Source organism: Phyllobates terribilis, unplaced genomic scaffold, assembly GCF_046119375.1.
Source record: "Phyllobates terribilis strain yellow unplaced genomic scaffold, ASM4611937v1 Scaffold_2__4_contigs__length_985480577, whole genome shotgun sequence".
Classification (NCBI taxonomy): Eukaryota; Metazoa; Chordata; class Amphibia; order Anura; family Dendrobatidae; genus Phyllobates; species Phyllobates terribilis.
This window is the reverse complement of record NW_027362762.1, coordinates 312408455-312432707: the sequence shown is the minus strand read 5'-3', so window position 1 is coordinate 312432707 and position 24253 is coordinate 312408455. Positions and strand designations below refer to the sequence as shown.

Here is a 24253-nt window from a genome sequence, read left to right as displayed (position 1 = left end):
GAAATAGAGAGACAGTGATCTTCGGCTTTCAGCAGAAGTGCGTTCGCTACCCTCATCAAGTTTCTTGAGCGGGTTCCCCCTTGGTGGTTTATGTAAGCTACCGTGACTTGATTGTCCGAAAGTACACGGACATGCAGGTCCTGAAAATATATAAGGAACTCGTTGAACGAATGCTGCACCGCCAGAAGCTCCTTAACATTTGATGACAACTGTTGCTCATGCACAGGAAACCTAAACTGAGGCGGGAAGAGAGGGCCGCCCTTTTTAACCTGTAGGTTTCCTGTCCTTGATGGGCGGATCCTCTCTCACGTGGTGCTGTCATGGGCGACCGAATAAAACAGATTTAAAAGTGCTAGTCACAATTGTACATTGTCCCATGGGCGCCCTCCGCTTGGCCAGCAGAGTATAATTGACAGGTCTCTTCCTGTAGGTAAATAAGTGACCCCTTTGTCTGTTGGGCCTCTGCCATATTACTGGAGAGTTCTAGATTGTAAAGGAGATGATCTGATTCTATTAATGTTTAAGCAATTTCTTGTAACAGTATAATTGTTTCTCCCTCAAAAGTCCTCCTGCATTACACAGTTCTGAGAGGGATAGTTAGGGAAAATAACTTATTTTTTCTTGGTCGTAAAACAAGTAGCACATTGCTAAATAGCACTTATTTATGTGAGATTGGGGATTTCAATCACCATGTTCATTTAATTAGACTGAATTTCTTTCTAAAAAAAAAAAAAAAAAAAAACAATGAAGGAGATCATTTTCTCATAGGCTGTGTGCCCACGATGCGTTTAAGCGTTTCCCCAGTGGCAATTCCGCTGCAGAAACGCTTAAAATACGCAGGGTAAAAGGCCTGCCATGTTCCCCAATGATAATCCACAAGTGCTGTGCACATGCTGCGGAAATTTCCGCTGCGGATTATCATTGTGGAAAAAAACGCAGCACTACCAATTATTTTGCGGAAGCGCTGTGTTTTCGCCGCCATTGACTTGCATTGGAATGCATGGAATCCGCATCACTGGATCTGTACATGCGGAATCCATGCGTTTCAATGTGCCGATGGTACCCGGGTCTGGAGGAGAGGAGACTCTCCTCCTGACCCGGGTACCATAGAACATGTAAAAAAAAATAATAAAATAAAAAATAAATATTATATTTACCTACTGATGGCCCCCGCTGCGCTTGTCCTCCCTTGTCAGCAGATCGCGGTGGACTGAAGGACCTGAACTGACGTCATTTAGTTATGTGACGGCAGGTTCTTCAGTGTACCGCGAGCTGCCGGCAAGTCAGGACGTATCGAATAAAGACTCCGGGGGCCATCAGAAGGCAAGTATAGATTAATTTTTTTATTTTTTACCATTCTTTACGGTCACACTATATAAATCCATGCTGTTTGTCAAGCACTTTCCAAATGATGCTAAAATCGCTTGGAAAGCGCTTGTCAACCCGCATGCGGAAATGCATGTGAAGAACGCTTCACATCCACTTGTCCCTGGCAGGAAAAACACATTTACAATCCGCATGTACAATCCGCATGCGTTTTTTTCTGCCAGGGAGATGCAGAAACTCTCAGGAAAAATCCGGAGCATTTCTGCATCGTGGAGACATAGCCTTAGGGTATATTCAGATGCAGATTTATTGGAGACATTTCTGCGACTGCACATCAGTTCTGTTTATGTGATTGGCGTTTCTGTAGCATACACAGAGATTTCTACAAATATATAAAATTTCTGCAAAAAATCTGCCTCCTGTGAATTCTCACTTACCTATTTCACAGAGTAAAATGGATTCATAAGGTTTAAGATCTGCAATAAAGAAGACTGATTCACCTCCTGAAGAATCAATGGACTAGAGGATTTTTCGAGCAGCGCTCAACACATCGCTGGTGATTAGTGTATGTCACTATTCATTCACAAATCCTCCATTTACCATGAACACAGACACACAGCTCTGATCTTACACAGGACTGAATGTCACAAGCTGTGAGAGTGGAGGGGGGGGTTCCCTTTTTGGTGCTCTGCTAATTCCCCAGGACTTGTCAGTCATGGACCTGTTTAATGACGCCGCAGAAGAGTCAGTACAGTATGCTGCCGCTGCTGCAGCTCCATAGACTGCGGATATTACATGCAGTGTTACCGACTCACCAATGAATTAGAGCCATGAATGCTTCAAGCCCACAATGACAAATTCTCAATAGCACATTAAGTTATAGGATTCTGCATGAGGCTGGATCATAGAGAAGCGTTACATGTGTGATGTATTTCTCTGTGTGTGAGAGGAACGCTATGGACAGCAGAGAATAGGACGGCGGCAGCAGCAGCAGCAGCAGCAGCGAGCGAACAGCAGATGCTGCGGAAGTCTGTGCCTCGCACAACTTGCACCAAGGAAAATATTAGCAGAAAAAATACTGAATCACTGCAGGGGACAGGGGACTGGAGATTAATTACAGCACACAGATACACCATACTGTCAGGTCACCAAAAGTGACGGAGAATGGTATATGGAGATAGATAGTTGTAGATAGATGATAGATAGTATAAGGTTGCAGTACAGTGAATGCAGTATAAATATACTACAGTATATTAATCCACAGTCTACAGTATATGTATGGTGAAGCAGTATCAGTTATTGGATGCTGGGGTAAGAAATTATAGAGAATTGAAGAACTACACACCACCCACCAAAATATACAGACATCCAAAACCGTAAATAAAGCTACGGTAAATATATCCATAATCCAAATGTATAACCATACAATGAAACCATCAAATACTATTAGAAATACATATAGAAGGAGAAAGGAGAGAGTGTTTGAGATATGTGTAATGATAGAGAGATGGTTGGCTGGATGGATGGACAGGCAGATTAATGAATGAATGGATGGATGGCTGGACGGACGGACAAATGGATTGATGGGTAGATGGATGGGTGCATGGATGGACGGGTGGATAAATGGATGGATGGAAGGGTGGATAGATGGATGGATGGATGGATGGACGGGTGGGTTGGTGGATGGAATGCTGCATGGAGACTTGTGTGAACACAAGTTAAAAGCTGTTGTTATGATCAAGCAGAGAATAGTCATTATTTCTATGTTGTGTATGACGATATTCACACATAGTAATCATGCTACAATGTAGACATCCAAACATGTTATAGGTGAAATATTTATAGTTCATGTGCATGATAATGTATACAGTGAACACCATTATTATCTTTAATGGATGTGGTAGGTCACAGCATAATTTATGATTAACTCAATTGGTTAACAAGACCAGAAAGAGGGAGAACCTTGCCTTATGATAAGAAGTCACCAGAATGCTGTCACCACCGCTCCTCTGGTGGACATGTCATAGTTGATATTTATGGGTGCCTCACTTGATGACGTTGAAGTAAATGTCACAAGGGTGAAGGTTTACTTAGCTTCACTTCACTCGGACATAATATACGAGCACGTATATAAGCACGCCAAAGATACTCGGTAAGGACTCGAGCGTACTCGGTTAACCCCTTATCTGAGCAAGGTCTCTCATCACTAATGGCCATCTGGGACCGGTAACAGAAAATTCAATGAGTCAACAAACTCGGGCTAATATGTTTGTAACAATCAGACTTCCAACGCCCCATACGCTTCACTTTTTTCGGAGACAAACCAACTACATCAACTACCGTTGATGCACCAATGCGGAAAGAGTGAGTGCCAAATTCTTTGAGGTCAACACCCACAACTGATAAACAGAGCTAAAAAAACTAATTTAATTGGTATGTTAAAACAGGGAACCATCCCAGATGAGACAAAAAAGAAGGGCAAGGAGTTTGAACTTTTATAAATTCCTCCACCGCCGTGACCGCTCAACTGCTTGACTCCAATGTATAAACCATCAGCCAAGGGATCTTGTAAAACCATTATGTCATCAGCAAATAGATTTGCGGATTGGGACCTTGCTACCATCTCTCCATTTCACAGGGCACAGAAAAAAAAAAGAGAGGCAGGAGGCACATTTAAATAAAGATATGTCATAAGGAGATAATGATAAACTATTCACTGCATAAAAAACACTTTGGTTGTCATACCAGAATCTGATCTGTTTTTTTGGGCATCCAAACAGACCAAAGTTCCAAAGCCACTACAATTGAAAAAAAAAATCTAAAAGCATTAGCTTTTTACATAATTCTTACAATTTCCAAGTCTCAGGCCAGTTCTGTGCTGACTAACAGGTTCTAAGTACTGCACTGTAACCCATAGCAACTGCAGCATCTGTATTTAACTGCAGATCACAATTATCCAGTTCCGGTTCACTGATACATGAGATACCATCATAGTCTTGTAAGAATGATTGCTCACTCCTCTTTTGGAACTGATGTTAGTCTTATGAAATGATGAAGTTTTTTTTTTTAGCAACAGTTGTCACCTTGTATAATCTACGCGAGAAAATCCTACCTATAGGAATGACACGAGATGCGAATACCAACAAACCCAAAAGTTACTGAACCTGGTGTAGTTGAACTCTTTTAATGGAAATAAAACTATCAATTGAGGACAATAAATGTGATAGTTTTTGAGGGGGCAGACTGACTAACATTCTTTGAGCATCAATTTGGATGCCCAGAAATAATAAATACATTGAAGGGCCTTCTGTCTTTTCACGAGCTATGGGATTGCCAAATTTATCTATAAAATATCAAAAAGTATCCATTCATTCATTTCAATTTTGGGAGCCCATGGAAAGAAAATCATTGAGATAATGTTAGACCAATGTGGTACCCACCTCATGGCAGATAACCAAAACACTTGTCGAAATATATATGGTCAGCCCAGCCAATGAAAACAACTGGGAGAAGGTGGAATACAGCCTGGATGACTGATTTTCCTAACAATGCTAAGCGACCACCATGTTCAATCAGAGGTAACATCCGATTGAAAGACAAATAAGGCACAGCCGCCTCCTCCTGGCTAATACCATCGTTCACCGACTCGCCCAGTGGAAAGGATAAATCATGAATTAGGCAAAATTTACCTGATTCCTTTTTAGTTACAAGGCGCAGAGAAGATATTGTTAAGTTAGGCACAGGGAGTTATGTGAATTGGCCAGCCATGTGGCCCCATTCAACCTCCTTTCCAATGTTTCTTGTGCTATCACAAGATTCTTATTCAACAACTGACGGTTACTAGAAAAAGGAAAGGCAGCTGAAGACTTGGATAATAAATCCTTCAGCAAAACCACTAGTGAGAAGCTCTGCTTCCTGACTAATGGTATAGCTCGAGCCACAGGAACATCCTTTGCACGCTCACCGGTGTTCTCGGGTTTTCCCATGGCACATATACTCCATTATCTACTCCCCTTCTTAAAGCATCTGAGGGCATAATGCGCTCCTCCACAGGTTGAGAATTCATGCTAAAAGTGGCACGAAGGAAAAAAAATCTACAGTGGACTTCACTGTATAGCCAACAAACACCAGGTTTATTGTTAGTTCCGGTTACATTGCCGCTGAAGGCAGCATCGGATAGAAAGGGTGACTTTTGGTGTGATAACATTAAAGGAGTTGTCCACTACTTTCACATTGATGCCCATAGGATAGGGCATCAATGTATGATTGCCCAGGGTCCTGCAAGTGGCATCCCCGCCGATCAGCTGTTATCGGTGCTGGCCGCAAGTCCTTACCTGCGGTGCTTGGTCGTCAAGTTGTAGTGGCTGGCACTTGTTACTGCACATCCGCCTCCTATTCAATTCAATGGGAGGCGGATGTACAGTACCTCGCTGTGGCCACTACAGATGGACGACCAAGCACCACAGGTAAGGACTTCCGGCCGGCGGCACCGATAACAGCTGATCGGATGGGGTGCCGGGTGCGGGACCCTGGCCGATCATACATTGATGCCCCATCCTATGGATAGGGCATCAATGTGAAAGTAGTGGACAACTCCTTTAAATGTATCCATATGTCTGTGGCCTTTAAAGCCCAACCAACCTCAGGTTGTATAGCAACATGTCTCCTAAACTCATCCACCAGGCCATACCTCCATGTAATTTATAGGCAGAATAAATAGTATCTAAGTATACCTATGATTCTGCAGCCTTCCCAGGATGTTTTTGACATAGCACCAAATTCTAAAGGTTTTAGCAACTTTCGCTTTTTTTTATCATCCACATTCTCCCATTTTCTCTCTTTAGTGATAGTAATATGATCAGAAGACACTAATGACCATATATCCACATATTCCTAGTTTTTAATTTTTTTCTCAACTCCCAGGCTAGATGTTGGCCTGGAGCAACATTACAAAAGTAAATATCCCGAAACATAGCCCCTGAAGATGGTATAAGCATTTCAGACTGTGTGATAGTCCCACCTGGAGAAGATATTATCAGAACCTCTGCGAAAACCATTGTGATTTTGAAAATCGATTATACCTCTCCATCAACGACATAAGAGTTTAGATTAGAATTAGTCCATGACTTAAGGCATAACCACTCACCTTCTGATAGTAGTGACCTGGAGCCAGCACCTGTAGGGGAAGGCTGCAGAGCCTAAGCGGATGTCTCGATGGGATTGTTGTCCTTCTCTGATGACATACTCTGTGGTCCTCCACTGTGGCTCTACCTTCGGTACCCCGGCTCTTATCATTTCTGTGTGATCTACGGCTATCAGTTGATGATGATGACCACGGAGGAGATGATGTATACGTACAGTATGGGATCTGGACCATTGCCATGGTCATTTTGTTTACGACTACCACAACGGTTAATTCTGTGTGACACTGGACGTGACAGACTATGTGTCCACCTGTGTCTCGTATGACCGGCAGAAGAACTACAGACAAATCTGGATGGAAGCCTCCTGGAGCTGTATGCTTTGAACGCATACTAAAGTGTGTGTTTGAGTTGTAGTGTTATGTGTCCTGCCTTTCAGTGTCAGGGATGATATCTGTATCAAATAAATCATCTCCAGAACTTCCATTAAGTGTCTGTTGCGCATAAGGAGAATTACAACCTCTCATAAGGTGTGCTAACACAGTTTTACCAGCAGGTGGCGACGGTGCTATTCGTGATGAACTGCAAGTGACACCTCAGCCAGAAGAGCTCCTTTGTCTGGGCACAGGGGGGGGGGGGAGGAGGAGGTAGGAGAGGGTTAACTCTAAGTTGTGTGTAGTCCTGCAGCGCAGGCTCAGACTGTGACTCATCTCTGCTTCTAGAACTCTGCTGTAAATCTATTCCTGTCACTGGCTGAGGCCGGCAGGAGGCTTTGATGTGCCGGCCCCGGGGCTATGGATCTTTTCCAGTGTTCCTCCTGTCCCCCAATGCCTTGAGCAGGAGGAGAGCTGAGCGGGGGCAGCGCGCACTCACCTGCATCAGTGGCCGGCGGGGTGTAAGGCAGCAGGTGCTGCAGTGTCGGCCATGATGCCGCTCACCCCGGGGAAGGCTCCTCTCTGCTCCTCCTGACGTGCTGCTGTGACTTACCGCTCACACGGGTAACAGACTAGTGAGGGGGATCACGTGCATTTAGTTTTAAGGACCTATGTGACCCCTCCTATCGGGACAACCCATTTACTACCCAGGAGGGGGGGGGGGGGACAGACGCAACCAAGTCCAGCCACATGCAGCTTAAGACAGCGGCTGCGGTTCCAGGAGAACCGTGATGTGACCATGCCCGGGAGCCTGTCACTATTCCCTCCAAGTGGATGGATGTAGCTGATCGCTGCTCTGCAGAAGGGAGATAAGGAAGGCAGCGAGCTAGCGATCCATTCTCCAGTCAGATGACTATTGTGGTCACCCCGGCCAAGGAGCCCTCACGGTGGAGTCAGCCAGAGCAGCGCGTTCCTAAAATATGACCAGGGGTGCTTGGATGTGTCGGCAGTTTGATGACAGCTCCAGGATCTGGTTTGCACCCCGAGAGAACGAGAAACCTTTCACTGATTCCGAGAGGGCTCAGAAATGGCGACTGTCTTTAGCATCTCTCTTGTTTTTCACAGTTCTGCTTTCTGATCATTTGTGGTTCTGCGCTGAGGCGAAATTGACAAGGACCAGGGACAAAGAGCAGGGCAGCTCACTGTCACGACCACCGAGCATGGCGGAGCAGCCCCCCTCACCAGTGGAAGGACCTTCACTCTCGCCCACCCTTCAGTCATCTCCAGAGAGCCTTAGCCAAGGCAAAGAAGCTATTTTTCTAGGAAATTCTACCAAACCTCTGCTAGAAACCTGCTCCCCACATAGTCCACTTGGTCAATGTTACATTGTAGATGATGCTGAGTCTATCTGTAGGAACTTGAGTGAGGGCTCATGGAGTAAGCCTACTCACTTCAACTTGAGTCATTTTTACCTTCCCTTTTGTAATTCCTACACACTTTCAGATTTGTTTTATGGGTTCTCAAATCCGGACACTTTAAACTGTAGTGGGGACATGGTGGAGAATGGGAATGTGGCTGGTTGTAGGCGATGTGTCCAAGCATACAGAGGCTATGACCAGCATGCTCAGGAGAAATATCAAGAATTTGAAGTTTTGCTACAGAAATATTTACAATCGGATGAGTATTCGGTCATATCCTGTTCTGGAGACTGCAAGGTAGGACATTGGCTTCTTCTCCATGTATCTGGCAGGCCATGTTCCTTGGACAGTTGCTGTTGTTAACATCTCAGGACTGACAGCTGAGGAAGTCCTTCTGTCTCCCTGTGCATTGCATAGCCCTGTTCATATGAATGTGCTGCTAGAGAGCCTCTAGGACACTGCCAGGCTGGACTGTGGCCTGAGCTCCACTGATAGAATCTGATGCTTGCACCATTTCCATCTATTGTATATTAATGAATGTGTCACATGTCACAGATTGGTTTCTTGTGGACGGTGGTATACATTTTGACTGAGGATCATTAAAGCTGTACATGTGGATGGAGAGGCTGACATACTGTTTGTATAGTGTTCTATTTGTTTATAAAGGAATTGTTTGTAATTGTCACTGGCTACAAATACAGGAATGTCTTGTGTCAGACAAGCAGAGCAGCTGGCAGGCTACCTGTGCTCAGACTGCAGTGTGGTTTTGGCCTCTTATAAAGGTTTCAGGACACATGGCTTTCAAAGTGACCACCAATGTGGGAAACAGGCTGGATTATTGCTTCGACATGATATGGATTTACATTAAGGCTGCAAAGAGCAGTGATGAATTTATACGATCATGTTATTTTAATTTTTTTTTTTTCCGCCAAATGTTTTATCATATGGACTTTTAGCACAATGTTTATTGTTATCTAGTGTATGAACAATTTCTAATCATGTGATCTGCTGTATGATTGTGATTAATGTGACCTATGAAGAATATATAAGCAATGCATACAAGAATGTGGAATGTACAGTATGTCTCATCGGATGCATCCACACTTATGTGATCCCATTATGTGGTGGATTGGACTTTCCAAGCACAGGCGGAAGGCCTGCAAGGAAAGATATGCCATCAGGCATTCTTGTGAATATAGGCAGGTACCAGTGACCCATTCCAAAGAGAAATGGTGAATTTAGAAGGTTGTACTTGCTATTGATGTGTTATTGCTGGGGGTGGGATGTTATATTTTTATAAATAAAATCAAGAACGGATCTGGTGCTGCCTAATTTTCCTTTTTTGCTTATGAGATTTGACATTTTTGATCAGACTGCCAATAATATTTATTCTCGAGATGTTGTGAGTCATTAACATTTTATGGGACATTTATCTGCTCTACTGCCTTTGAAATTCAGTTGCTGTCCATGGTGCTGACAGGCTGATCTGTGGTACTGAAACTGGCAGGATCAGAGACTGTGACTCAGGGGCTATGTTTAGTTTTATGGAAATGGTTATCTAGTTAGACAAGGCGTTACCTAATGTTTGGATAATCAAGTATATGGTATAGCTCTCTACAGAAATGATACTTAATATCAACAGGATCTTACTAGTTCTGACATTACCTAATTATAGGTATAGCGTAAAGTCAGTGTAGATAAGCTTTCCATGATTGCGGAGAGGACTCCTCCATAAAACCTATCTGACTAGTGACTAATCTATACCTTTGTGGAAATGTTTCACTACATTACGTGTATGTCTTCATTGATGTTACGTTTGTCTTGATGTTGATAATATTATATGTGCAAAAAAAAAGCAGGAAGGTAGAAATGTCAAACAGCATGGTGCTATTGTGGTTATTTTCTTTAAATACTGTTATGCCAAGTTTACAATAGCAGCACTATTGAAGTTGCTTGAAGATACTTTGTTTTATCTCCGCGAGGATGTTTATCCAGTGATATACTGTTCTGTTCATTTCTTGGGGATACTTGAAGATCCCATTTATTATTTTGGATAAGGCATTTTGCACATTAATGGAGAAACTGTGTGAAAAATGTAAGACTAATCGATTTAATGTTATGTGAGGAGAATGCTCTGCACTTCACAAATTCTACCCATTGGACATCATTTTCAGAAGGATCTAGTTTCACATGTTTCAGTCTGTGAAAGGGAAAGTGTTACTTTACCTTCTAATTATCATTGGTGGCTTAACTATAGCTGACTTTTATTGCTTCTTAGGATATGATCTCTTCACGTTAGCAAGAACAGAAAGCATTAGGTAGTAATCTCATCTCTATGCAGGGCTGGCTTATGTATCCATATCCGTAATGACGTAATGCCCTTTCCTATGACGTTATGAAAGGCTCAGTGAGTAAATTATATGTACTAATCGTGTTATAATCCTGCAGTAAAAGCACAGTTGTAAATTGCTTGTTTCCTCTCGTAACCACATTATAACAATACAGATTTGTTCAAATTATATACTTTGCTTCTCTAAACACATATTCTCTATGCGCATTTGTAAATAATTTGAGACATGACCCGTCGTACATGTTAATATTTGTTCCTAAATGCCAGATTTACTGCAGCTTATTAACCAGTGATATTCAGTGTATACTCTACCTGCTATTTTTTGTCAATATATCGATGAAAGAAAAACTTTGCAACCAAACAGGTTGTGAATGGTGAAATACAGCTTTATATCAGTGTACTGTGTATGACATAGGATTGCTGTATACAGCTACAGCTTACATTTTGGCTGGTCACTCACCAGCTTCAGCACACTCGACTCTACTCCGTCCAGTAGAATGATACACTGTATATGATATAGGATTGTTTTCTTCATACTTAGGTTACTGGAAAACAATATTCTTGCAAATAATTTCATTATACTTTGTTTCGAGAAGTGGCTAGTGATTGACACTTTCACTCTTAAATGGGTATTCATACCTTGGACACTTATGGCATATCTACATGAAATGTCTGGTAGATGCATATCACACCTATGAGACCTGCTTCTATCCAGCATGGGATTCCCTGACCTCCATACCACCTGGTGAGGCAGCTGCTGGCCATTGCATCTGGATAAAGAATGAATGAGATGGCCACACATGTGCAGATCTTTCGCTATTAACATCCATGACAATTTCAGGAACAGCAAAACAAGCATGTATTGCCATCTTTCTACTGATTCTCACAGTAGATGCAGCAGCCAGCAGACATCTCTAGGGTTGGAGTTACCATAAGATGGGGTTGGTGGAAGCCCTATTCTGGTGCGGTTCCCAAAGTTAGGACTTACTTGCTGTAAATGTTGGGGACTCCCTGTCAAAGATGCATAAAATATGATGCCATTGTAGTTTGCCCTAACTATGGCTATGTTGATCAAAGATTTTTGTACTTGATATCTCTATAGCATTCTCAAAAAGTAAATGTATGATAGTCACTGAAATTAATGGTGATTTCCATAAAGTACTATATTGAAGGTTCAAATTTGCAGAAATATTCAACCAAACCTGTTTCTTTTCCTCATTATACAGAAATTAGGGGGCACTTCAATTTAAAGGTAATTTGTCATGATTTTTATTTTTGTATTCATAATTATTGATTATATACTCTATTGTTTTTAATACAATATTAAATGTACTGTTTTAACATTTTTTTAGTTATTCATTTTTTTATGCAGCCACTGCGCACGATACTTGCACAATGCAAATATGGCCGCCCCTGGACGTAGGAGATTGTGGTCAGTATCTCCTACACTGTTGTTGCCTCTAGCTGTGAACTGGGCATGCCCCCTGGTTTGTCCAGATGTGGGGGAGCCAGGCACCATTTCATTGTAGCTCACAGCTGCGCTGTACCAACAATTTCACTCGGTCACTGCTCAGTGTTCAAAGGCGAGCGGAATCAAGAGATGCGGTGATGGTCAGCCTGACATTGTGCTACTGTCAAGCTACCGCACTGTTTTCTCCTTTGGAGAAGTCATCGTGCATCTATTGCCCACCATATGATACAGCCCAAAGCTGCATATCTAATGCCCATCACGTGTGATATAGCCCACAGAGCCATGTATGTAATCCCATCATGCGAAATACAGCCCGCAGAGCGCGTATCTAATGCGCATCATGTGTGATCCAGCCCGCAGTTCCTGTTATCTAATGCCCATCACATGTGATACAGCCCACAGAGCCATATATCTAATCCCATCATGCGTGATACAGCCCGCAGAGTTGCGTATCTAATGCCTATTATGTGTGATACAGCCCGCAGTGCCTCGTATCTAATGCCCTCCATGTGTGATACAGCTCAGAATCACATATCTAATGCTCATCATGTGTGATACAGCTCGTAGTGCCGCATATCTAGTGCCCATCATGTGTGGTACGTGCAGAGGCGCGTATCTAATGTCCATTCATGTGTGATACTGCCTGCAAAGCCACATATATAATCACATCATGTGTGACACAGTCCAGAGCCATGTATCTAATGCCCATCATCTGTGTTACAGCTCTCAGTGCAACATATCTAATGCCCATCATGTGTGATACAGCCCACAGAGCAGTATATCTAATTCAGTTATGTGTAATAGAGCCCCGAGAGCCATGTATCTATTGCTCATCATTTGATACAGCCCAGAGTCACATATCAAATGCCCATCATGTATGATACAGACCGCAGTGCCACATATCTAATGCCAATCATGTGTGATGCAGCACACAGCTGATTATCTAATCCCATCATGTGTGATACAGTTCGCAGAGCCGTGTAACTAATCTTCATGTGTCATACAGGCCGCAGAACTGTGTATCTAATGCTCATCATGTGTGAAACAGACAACAGAACAGCGCATCTAATCCTTATCATGTGTGATACAGCACAGAGCCTCTTATCTAATGCCCATCATGTGTGATACAGCACAGAGCCTCTTATCTAATGCCCATCATGTGTGATACAGCCCTCAGAGATGGATCTACAATCCCAGCGTGTGATACACTTCCCGTATCTAATCACAGAAAGTGATGCAGAAATGCGTATCTAATTCCTACACATGATACACTCCACATATCCAGTCTTAATTTGTGATACACTCCATGCATCTAATCCCAACGCTAGATTGACTCAGCATGCTGGTTTTAATCCCAGCGTGTGGCATACTCTGCATATCTAGTCCCAGTGCGTGATACACTCCCCTTATCTAACTCCAGCGCGTGATACAGCGAGCAGCACCAACTAGCAGAATTGGCGCTGCCAGACGTCCTCTGTGCCACTGTCCACATGTCCGTATCACTTTGCAGTCACCAACAAAATGTCTCCACACAGTGATCCTAAACATCACCCTCCCTTATCCCTTTGCAAATGCCCAAAAGGGAAGGAGAGGAGCAACATCAGACACATGTGAGCCTCTTATCTAATGCCCATCATGTGTGATACAGCCCTCAGAGATGGATCTACAATCCCAGCGTGTGATACACTTCCCGTATCTAATCACAGAAAGTGATGCAGAAATGCGTATCTAATTCCTACACATGATACACTCCACATATCCAGTCTTAATTTGTGATACACTCCATGCATCTAATCCCAACGCTAGATTGACTCAGCATGCTGGTTTTAATCCCAGCGTGTGGCATACTCTGCATATCTAGTCCCAGTGCGTGATACACTCCCCTTATCTAACTCCAGCGCGTGATACAGCGAGCAGCACCAACTAGCAGAATTGGCGCTGCCAGACGTCCTCTGTGCCACTGTCCACATGTCCGTATCACTTTGCAGTCACCAACAAAATGTCTCCACACAGTGATCCTAAACATCACCCTCCCTTATCCCTTTGCAAATGCCCAAAAGGGAAGGAGAGGAGCAACATCAGACACATGTGAGCAGACTACGCCCACTTTTACAGCTGTCCTAATGTGAGGTAGCACCACAGTAGATTTTCAGAGCAAATTTCAGCAGCTGCTCCCCCTAGTTTTTAAAAGTGAAACATATCAAAACTTTTAGAATTATTTTGCATATTTTATACCAATAAAAAAGTTAATTTTTTTTTATTAAAATATTAATACTTTACATTTCTTCAATTGTTGCTTTTTTTTATAACACATTCCCTTTAAAAATTAACAATTATTTAAATTTTTATTTTATAAATTAATATCATATTTGAAAATAACAAAATTTGTAATATTTCTTGTCAAAGAAATCTGCTTCTTTACAAGGACTGATCATTCATTTTCAAAATTTTCAATTCATGGGTAAAATCTGTATTCAGTGAAGACAGATTGTTACATTACTGAGATAGAATCTTATCAAAAGCCACTACTGTCTCTGATGTCTCTTCCCATCTACGTAGAATTTTATCAGTACCAAATGTCATCTCCTATCTTTCTAATGTAAAAATCTGTCTTTACTAAAAAAATATATTTTACCCACGAACTGGCCATTTTGAGAATGATTAATCAGTCCTGGTGGAGAAAGAAGCAGATTTCTCAAATAAGATACAATATAAAGTTACTTATTTTCTGTTAACGGATGACGGACCCGAGTGGGGACTTGGTTTTTGTGGGTTGAGTTGAAGCTTTTATTGGTAGCATTTTTGGGTACATAACAGTTTTTTTTACTATGCAGTATTAGTGATAAGACAACTTTATTCTTTGGGTCAGTACAATAACAACAACACCAGATTTATATTAATTTGTTAGATTTTGCTACTATAATAATCGAAAAAGACTAAAACGTTTTTTGCCATTAGGGATGAGCGAACCCGAACGGTAAAGTTCAGGGTTCGTACCGGACACCTAGTGCAAAACCCTTAACACAGACTTCTTACTGTACGTCCTTGTAACTGTTTGGGTTTGGCAGCCTAATAAAGGTTGTTGAAAGGCTACAGCTCAACCAATCAACAAGCTTTAGAGGAGTTTTCTCACGAACAAAAGTTCCTGCCCCATCACAGCCATGCCAAGTAATGGCATGGCTGTGATTGGCCGGCGCACCACGTGACCCTGTCTGACAGTGTAAAATAAATAAATAATTTTAAAAAAGACATGGATGCGCCAATTCTGGTGCTTAGCCTTGGCTCTTCCCGATTGCCCTGGTGCATTAGCAATTGGGGTATTGGGATTGTGGGGTTGATGTCAGCAGCTGGAGCTGACATCAAGAAAGAGGCGTCAGACACCCCCATTACTAACCCAGAAATCAAAAGAAATGAACACACACACAAAAGTCCTTTATTTGAAAAAAATCATAATAATAATCCACACTGGTCCGGCGTAATCCAAATGGAGGTCCCACGATGATTCTAGTCTTCTTCATCCAGTGTATTGCACCGCGTTCAGGGAACAAAGGTCCATACACTGGTGCAGCCACTGCTGGGTCTCACACTGTACTCTGCGAGACCCAGCCACTGTGAACTGAGGTGACATCAGTAAAGTTACCTCAGTTCACAGCCGTCAGTTCTCGCGGAGTACAGCGTGAGAGCTGAAACAATCATCTCGGCTCTCGCGGTCTATGGATATTGGCCCCTTCCCAGCATAATAAGACCAGCTTACAGCTGACTGCTTTCCCTTGGCTGGTTATTAAAAATAGGGGGGACCCCACATCATTTTTTTCATGTATTAACAAGTACAGTAAAATACACATGCAAGGCACTGCTCCGCTCCTCCACTTGGACCTTTGCCTCCTGGTTCAAGATTATTATTATTTTTTTTTTTATTATATGTTATTTTAAGTCATTTTCCTGTCCAAATTTGTTTGTAGGGCAATTGTCCTGCTCTTACCCCCATCTTGCTTCCTTTTGCAGCCCCCTAGCCCTTACTGCGACCATTTTACAGCACAAAAGTTCCATTCCCCATTGACTTATATGGAGTTTGGGTTCAGGATCAAGTTCGAGTTAAGTTCTGGTACCCGAACCAAACTTTGGACTCAAGTTCGGCCGAACCCAACGAACCCGAACTTCCACGGGTCCGCTCATCCCTGATCACCCAGAGTCATGTGAGAGCTTTTACACAATAATAACAATTTTCTAGATAAAAAAAAGTGCATCTCCATATTCTGAGAGCTATATCTTTTTTATTTTTCCATTTTTGTGGGGAGGGGGGGTTATTTGCGGCACAAGAAGACAGTATCAGGGATACCATTTTTTAAGCCTTAAAAGGGTTGTCCATTACTTGGACAACTTTTTCTTGATCAAAATGTTTTGCCCTGATAAAATAAAAAAGCCTATACTCACCTCCCGTGTTGGCGCTGTTCCCGCGGGGGTTGGCACTTGCTGTCCTGGGGCTTTGGTGCTGTTGTTGTGACGATAGCGCCCAATCAGCGCTGGCGTCACTGTCTCTGCCTTTGAACAAATCGAACATGAAGTGGAAGTCAGGGCTGTAGCTGATCTCGGAGTTCCTCTTCATGCTCAATTCAACAGGAGGCGGGGACAGTGATGCCAGCGCTGATTTGATGCCGGCATCACGTGTCACAACAACAGTACAGGAGCCCCGGGGAGAGCGAGTGCGACACCGCGGGATCGGCTCTAGTATGGGAGATGAGTATAGGCTTTATTATTTTATGGGGGCCAAGCGATGGGTATGAACAAGGGAACAGGAACATGTCCAAGTAGTGGACAACTTCTTTAAGGAAACCTCTCCAAACTATGCACTGTCCAAACAAAAGGCTGCAAAAAAACTTCAGAAATTAAACACTTCAAAAACTGTTCAAAACCTCTTCATGAAACACTTCAGGAAAAGAAAAACCTCCCCAAAACAGAGTTTCCCTGAGCAGGTTCAACTAAAAAAGAGGGGATTTTATCATGTGGAAGAATTTATAAGTGTATACCGTACTTTTCGGACTATAAGATGCACTTTTTTCCTCCAATTTGGAGGGAAGTGGGCGGTGCGTCTTATAATCCGAATGTGGGGGGTATATATATATATATATATATATATATATATATATACTGTGGGGAGTGTGAGGGGAGCAGTAGCGGCGGAGTAGCAGGGCACAGGAGGCAGCAGCCACCTGCTGCAGCCTACACTGTCCCCGCTGCTAAAGAAAATGAATATTCACTGCTCCCCACGGCACTGAATATTCATTCTCCTTAATAGCCGGCACACAGTGTAGCCGCAGCGCTGCTCCTGCTGCTGCCGGGTGATCGCATGTGCCCGCTATTAAAGGGCATGAATATTCACCCCTCTCCACGCCCATGTGCTCTTTAATAGCAGGCACATGCGTTCGCCCGGCAACAGCAGGAGCAGCGCTGCGGCTACACTGTGTGCCGGCTATTAAGGTGAATGAAGTCACTGCTCCCCACACAAAGTATTCCCGCAACTGATCTCACCGTGAGGGCGCATGGCAGTGACGCCATGTTTTGTTCACATGGTGAGATCAGTGCTGACAGCAGAGCAGGATGCAGCGTTGGAGGAGAGAGAAGGAAGGTGAGTAGCAGTGTTTATTTTTTTATGTGCAGCGTGATGAGGATTAGGGGTTCTATTCATACTAGGATGGGGATTGCTGTGCCATGCATACCAGGATAAGGATGAGGGATGCCATGCATACCAGGATGAGGGGAGCCTTGCATACCAGGATGGAGATCAGGGGTGCCATGCATACCAGGATGGAGGGGTGCCATGCATACCAGGATGAAGGGGAGCCATGCATACCAGAATGAGGGGTGCCATGCATACCAGAATGAGGGGTGCCATGCATATCAGGATGGTGGGGTGCCATGCATACCTGGATGGAAGGGTGCCATGCATACCAGGATGGAGGGGTGCCATGCATACCAGGATGGTGGGGTGCCATGCATACCAGGATGGAGGGGTGCCATGCATACCAGGATGGAGGGGTGCCATGCATACCAGGATGAGGGGTACCATGCAGACGAGGATGGAGATCAGGGGTGCCATGCATACCAGGATGGGGATCAGGGGTGCCATGCATACCAGGATGGGGATGAGGGGTGCCATACATACCAAGATGGGGATGAGGGGTGCCATGCATACCAGGATGGGGATGAGGAGTGCCATGCATACCAGGATGGGGGATTGGGGTGCCATGCATGCCAGGATAGGGATGAGGGGTGCCATTCATACCAGGATGGGGATTGGGGGTCACGTATAATAGGAAGGGGTGGCATGTATACCAGGATGGGGGATAATAACAGAATTGGGGGACATTAACCCTATACCAGAGTCAGCAGCAGACCCCCTCCCCCTTAACAGGGCATCATGACCACATTTTTTGCTTTCATTTTTTTTTCTATTTTCCTCCTCTAAAACCTAGATGTGTCTTATGGTCCGGTGCGTCTTATAGTCCGAAAAATACGGTACTTTGTAACAATGAAGCTTCATAGTATCCTAGTACCACAATATACATCAGTATAATTCCACAGAGGAGTGACATAGCTCCCCCTGTGCTGATGTGCACAACCAACACTTTTCATAACACTTTTCTATAGCAGCTTTTCTGCTTTTTTTCTCTGGGAAAATTTATAATTAGCAAATTGTATAATGGATAGCACCATTATAATAAACTTTGATAAAGAAATAGAGTGCTGATATTTCATATGTTACATAATTAAATAATAAAGATTATCTTCAGTTTTACTCAGATTGATATAATTAGATTGATTCGTAATGACTGATCCACTTTATTTCTTGTTATTATAAAATGTAGCATTGTTTTATATCCCTGTAAAAATACTCTGTAAAAGCTTCATATTAAGTAGCTGAGGTTAATTTAATTTATTCCTGGAAACAAATTATGCCAGTTAATTACGTTGTATCAGAATAACATACTAAAGCAAACGAGTTTTAAAAATGAAATCACAAACACCAATATTTAAAGACATTTTATTGGAAATTATATTTATTAGGTCAAAACTCTAATGCGACCACTTATTCATTCATCCATCCAATTAGACAACCAAATACAATTTAAAATAAGTTTTTATGTTTTAGTAATGTTTTTGTAATGATTCACATAATGGGGTGCAATATTTACACTATTTATATAAGATATTGTATTAGAGTTACATTCTCGCTACTCATTGTACCTTTATGGTTCAGCCATTATTTTGCACACTCCGGTAGAAACATGAGTCTATTCGTACTTGAATATTGCTTCTATCCGTGCCTGAATTACACTATGTAAAGGCAATGATAGAAGAAAATCTCAGGGCACACGCACACGCCCATACTATAGGGATTCACTCTCTCAGGTAGGCATTAGGTGGTGTTCAGACAGGCAATGTGGTTTGGTCCAAACAGGTGCAGCTTTATTGCTTTCATAAAACTCCAAAGATTCAAAAACCAAAAACAGCCTCTTCTTGGCACAATGGTACCACAGCAAATAAACAGTTCATTTAGCAAGCACATATATGTCAGTGCGGGGTCATCCGAACAGATTATAATCCTTTCCTCTCCCAGCGCAAACTTCATACACAAAAAAAGGCCTGATACTACCAGTCTCAGTATCTCCTCCAACCTGAGCTCCAAGTAGCTTCATGTGAAACAGAAGGATTCAACTCCAGGCATAGTTCATACAAACAGGCTGCAGCTTCCATGCGGTTCTCTGCACAAACAGACTGCTCAGCTTTCCTTGCTGACCTATGCAGTCTCCATTCAGAAAGAGATCCCGGTATGTCTCTCTCTCAGCTACAGCTTACATTTTGGCTGGTCATTCACCAGCTCCAGCACACTCGACTCTGCTCCATGCAGCAGACTGACACACCTAGTGACCACAGGCCCTAGTTATAGTAAAAAGGTAGGCAGGTGCATCTGATCAAATCCTGCAGAGCTAGGACTTAACCCTGTCCTACCTGGTTCTGCTATAATACATATATACATACTGTAAGTAATATTTATATTAAAAATATGTTTCCATAAATAGATTTTTCTTTAGATTTGAGTTGCTTCTCTTAATTTATAATTAGTTGATAGAATTGCTCTTAGATGCCCTGGACATATTTTTTTTAACCCTAAATCCCATTTCTACTTTAAACTTAACGATTTAGTTGTCAGTCCAATTAATGCCTCTCTATAACCCATGGTATTTTCATAGCGGTCCAAGGAGGTAAAGTAAGGGTATTTATGAGAATTTATTTTCCAGGGTTATTCGAGTGAAAAGCTTTTTGGCAATTTTGTCTCCTTTACGAAATAGAGCATGCACACTATACTCTTTTTTTAGTCAGTTACAAGTATTTCTAAATTGTATTGAAAGTTATCATGCTAAGTATATATTGAGCCAAATAATAGCTCTGCAATTAAAAGGTTTAACAATAAAACTACCTCTAATTTACTTAATATTTTTTTAAAAATCTGCTGACTTTAACATGACTTACCCTTCATAAATCTGGTGTTGCATTTTTACAGTGTCAGATTTTTTGGATGACACTATATATGGCTATATGACAATGTCAATAATTTGCTTTATGGAAGATACAACAACAGCTTTCTGTGGTATTAAATATATAATGTCCTTATGTTTGCTTTTGGTTCTGTGTAATGTATGTTTAGTAAAAAGGCCATGTACTGACTGAGCCAGCGATATGGCCAACCCTAGGGAAGCTAAAAGGGTTCATTTGGAAGTAAACCTAAGGAAACATCATCAATATAAGTTCGATGGGAATCCGACACTTTGCACCCCTACCAATCAGCTGAAATCTGCTCCAGTGACTTCCATATTTAAGCAATGTATGGGTTGGAGCCCAGCACCTCATACATTGTTTACTGACTTAAATAGGAGATAAGGCAAAGGAAAGGTCATCAATATGAAATTGGTTGTGGTTCTACACTTGACATCCCTACTGAGCAGCTGAAATCTGCTCCAGCAGTTGCTCGATAAAAGCAATATATGAGTTGGAGCACAGCGGCCCCTTACATTGTTTTCTTACTTAAAGAGATAAGGCAATGATAACACATGCAAAGGAAAGGTCATCAATATGAGATCGGTGGTGGTCCGACATTTGGCACCTCCACTGATCAGCTGAAATATCATCCAGTGGTTGCCAGATATAAATAATATACGGGTGTAGGACAACAGCCCCATTTATTGTTTACTCACTTGAATAGGAGGTAAGGCACAGTATCCTGCAGCAGATGCTAGACAATGTATGGAGCTGCGTTGTTCTGCTTTGCACATTGCTTATATCATCAACGCAGGTTGCAATTGATTGGTTGGTATGTTGGATGTCAGACCCTCACTGATCTCATGTTGATGACCTATATACTTATAGGTCATCAATCGTCTAATCCTGGATAAACGCATTGAGGATAGCAAAGCAGATTTTTTAATATAAATCAATTAGAAAATTTACTTTGACTGGAGAATAAAAAAATGACTGTCCAGTGTGAGGAGTCTAACAAGGCTCTCCACATATGCCTATTTTGTAGACCTTTTTAGTTAAGTTGAGCAAAAATGCAGGAGGAAGGGGTATTGGATGTAACTGCATTCGCATGTGAATTTTCGGATTTCAAGTGGAGTCAGGGTGCACTGTATATAAAGACTTTCATTAGTATTATTTTGTGTAGATTTTTATTTATTTTCAAGCTTTGTTTTTCCTTAGCATGTTTACCCGGCTCATTTGGTTTTCAAGACATTCTTACAAAGAAAGTATACAGCTGTTGCTATTCCTGAAATGTTTCACCTCAGTTGTCAGGGGACACCTGTTAAAACTAAAGATGCTGGAACTACCTCTAGTGTTCTGTCATTTATCCCAAGAACACTGCTGCTAATTCCCAAGTGCCAAATGGCAGATATTTAGAATGCTCCAAATGTCATTGGTATTTTAAACAGTTTTATTACTGTGAATAAATCACTGGGGGAGGGGGTCTGCATGGTTTTATGATTTTAATGGATGTTTGTTAGCTACAGGATAAACAATTAATTGCTCTGGATTTCTAAAACTGTAAATTTTAAAAGTTATTTAAAGATGTTGTCATCGATTAAAGTGTGATTTAGCCCATAAATAGAAACAGGATTGAATGAATGCGATTATTTGTCCTTGTTTAATCAGGTCCTCTGAGATATAATGAATATACGTAAAACAAATATTATGTACAATATTTAAGTTGTTGCTATATCACAGAATTAGCTATTAAACTGTAAAAAAAGATTGGAGTCCGAAAGCAGTGCCAAAAGCCTTGATAGTATAATTACTATTCCCAGATTTTATTATAGTGTGAATCCAGCCTTGGATATTGGAGGGCTATTCCCAACACTGTAGGTTATTACCTACCCACAGAATAGCTGCTGTACTCAGCCAGTCCCACAGACAATGACCAGATCTATAAATCCATTCTATGGGGCACTTCCGAACCCCATCCTTGGGATTAGTGGGGGACCCAGTGATCGGACCTCCAGTGATCAGTGATTTCCTGTGAATAGGTGATAATTTCAGCATTCAATAACCGTTTCATCTAAACTTATTTAGCTTTGTGCTAAAAAGTAAGAGACCTACTGGTGCAAATTATTACTAAAAGAATCCAAGAATTCATATTTTTCATGTTTTACAAATACTTAAATGGGTTGTACACTCTCATCCGAACTGGGAGGCAGTACCTGCCGGTATCATGCACATGGACCGCCGTGACATCCTCTGCGACTCTCACTGATGATGCAGAAAGGAGCAGCGCTGGACAACCAGTTTTAAGAAAGATTGAAGTACTTTTCTTATAGGTTTATTTCCAAGTACTTCTGAAGGAGTTTCTCTCTTTCTCAAGTTAGAAGGACTTGATGTTATTTTACTTACATTTAAGTAAATCAGCCATAATAACATCACAATCGGCAGCACTGATGTACTAAAAGATGGAACACCTACAATGGAAACTTGGCTTACGTAGTGTGACAATTATGGTGATTAAACGGGTTTTCTGAGATCATAAAAAAATTGCAAGAGGCAGGCAATGTGATAAAACGATGAAACAATTCATGAGCAGCAGTGGGGGATTTAATGGGGGAATATAATTTCTTTTGTTACTGTACAGCATTGCTTGTGTTTGGTCACATAGATATGTGAATAGTACAGCAGAAGTAAGAATGATGAAACACCAACATTATTTTTTTATTGTAAATCTAGACTATAAAGAGATTTTCTGCCCAATATGTAAATTATGTCATAATACAGGGTGTTCCATATTTTGGAAATTGATATTATTACTATTCTATTTTCTTGAGAAGGCAGAATCAGATGCATACCTGTCTATTGGTTGTGTCTGTTATTGCAGCACAGTTACTTTTGAGTGAGTGGGGTTGAGATGCAATACTGCATAAAACTTGTTGACAGATGTGGCACTGGTTTTGGAAGAATACGGCTATGTTAGAACACTCTACAACGCTTTTAACATATCGACAGAGTTGCTAATTCCATGGACGACCTTCCTGTTATCATTTTTTAAATCATGACTGCCACAAAAATTCTGAAAAACTTTGCTCATCTGTTATGATAACTAGTGTTGAGCAAATTTGTTCGGCATTTCAAATTCGGGTTCGTGTTCGGGGTTCCGGCTTGTTTGCTCCAAAAAATCGGCTCTGCTCATGAACATCCCTGATTTGCCACGCTGTCATGCACATGTTCTGCTTGACAGCGTGGCAAATCAGGGATGTTCGTGGGCGCAGCCGTTTTTTGTCGCGAACAAGCCGAAACCACGAACCCGAATTTGAAATGCCGAACAAATTCGCTCAACTCTAATGATAACTCCCATAGACTAAGAAGCAATGATGAAAGCAGCAAAAATGCCTTGTCACTAGAGATGAGCGATTCGTAACTTCGTACCGGACAGTTAGTGTCTGGCGCTAAACGCCGAACACGGACTTCTCCTGGAAGTCCATTGCAAAGAAAAGAGGGAGACAGTGGGAGACAGGGAGAGAAAGAGATATTTTTTTTCGCAGATCCAAAGTTCTCCATTATTTTCAATGGGGCTTGGGTTCTGGTTCAAGTTCAGGTATAGTTCTGGTACCCGAACTGTACTTTAGGCTAAAGTT

The 24253-nt window shown here is 42.0% G+C and overlaps 1 protein-coding gene across 1 annotated transcript in view; it reads left to right on the top strand.

Annotated features, from left to right (window-relative positions):
• Positions 1-7169: 7169 nt before the first annotated feature.
• NALF1 (NALCN channel auxiliary factor 1) overlaps positions 7170-24253 on the top strand; it is a 732687-nt gene continuing 715603 nt past the window's right edge. The window contains exon 1 of the mRNA XM_073664238.1: positions 7170-8556. Within this exon, the coding sequence (XP_073520339.1) occupies positions 7822-8556 (735 nt within the window). The 5' untranslated portion in view covers positions 7170-7821. The remainder of the gene's footprint in view (positions 8557-24253) is intronic.